Source organism: Scheffersomyces coipomensis (assembly GCF_036884675.1).
Source record: "Scheffersomyces coipomensis strain NRRL Y-17651 chromosome Unknown DFJ63scaffold_1, whole genome shotgun sequence".
NCBI classification, from domain to species: Eukaryota; Fungi; Ascomycota; class Pichiomycetes; order Serinales; family Debaryomycetaceae; genus Scheffersomyces; species Scheffersomyces coipomensis.
This window is the reverse complement of record NW_027042892.1, coordinates 2,428,856-2,429,432: the sequence shown is the minus strand read 5'-3', so window position 1 is coordinate 2,429,432 and position 577 is coordinate 2,428,856. Positions and strand designations below refer to the sequence as shown.

The window sequence follows — 577 nt, the reverse complement described above, 5'->3', positions numbered from 1 at the left end:
ATCTACGTCAATTCAGTATTAAGGATCGTTTTCATCGTATGTAAGATGTAAATAACACAAGGATGAACATTTGAAATTAGTTAATTAGATATTAAAGATGTTAAATATAGAAAAAGAAATCAACAAATTAAGTATAATCGTAAATTCGAATTAGGGGTTTCCGTTTAGTGTCAACGAATAAAATTATTAAACTTGGCGGGTAGCAAGGAAATTTGTTATTATGGAATATACCTCTCATATTTTCGTCGATCAAAGTGTACTTTATAGTTATTTTCAACGCGCTGTTCTTGCAAATCTTTCTTCTTCCTTCACTGTATCGCTGCATATACTAGCTAATTTATTCGTATCGATTCTAAAACTTTGTCAAACACCATTGGGTATCGTGGGACAGCCGTTAATTTGGAACGGAGTTGGATTATATCAAAAATTAATTGTCTTCGACTCTTCTCATTTGACTAATTTAAATATCTTTTGGTCAATAAAAGGGGATGGACTTTTTTTCGACATCATTTTTATTTCTTTTTGGAGCGCAGTGGTGACAGGATCTATTCGTAAAAAAAAGTTTAATTTTTATTGA

General features: G+C 30.8%; 1 protein-coding gene across 1 annotated transcript; it reads left to right on the top strand. All coding sequences in view use genetic code 12, as the record gives it.

Moving 5' to 3' along the window:
- Positions 1–220: 220 nt before the first annotated feature.
- On the top strand, positions 221–577 carry DFJ63DRAFT_311042 (uncharacterized protein; the record flags this gene model as incomplete). Its single annotated transcript, XM_064905690.1, has 1 exon — positions 221–577. The coding sequence occupies one exon, from the start codon at positions 221–223 to the stop codon at positions 575–577; it is 357 nt and encodes a 118-aa protein (XP_064765238.1).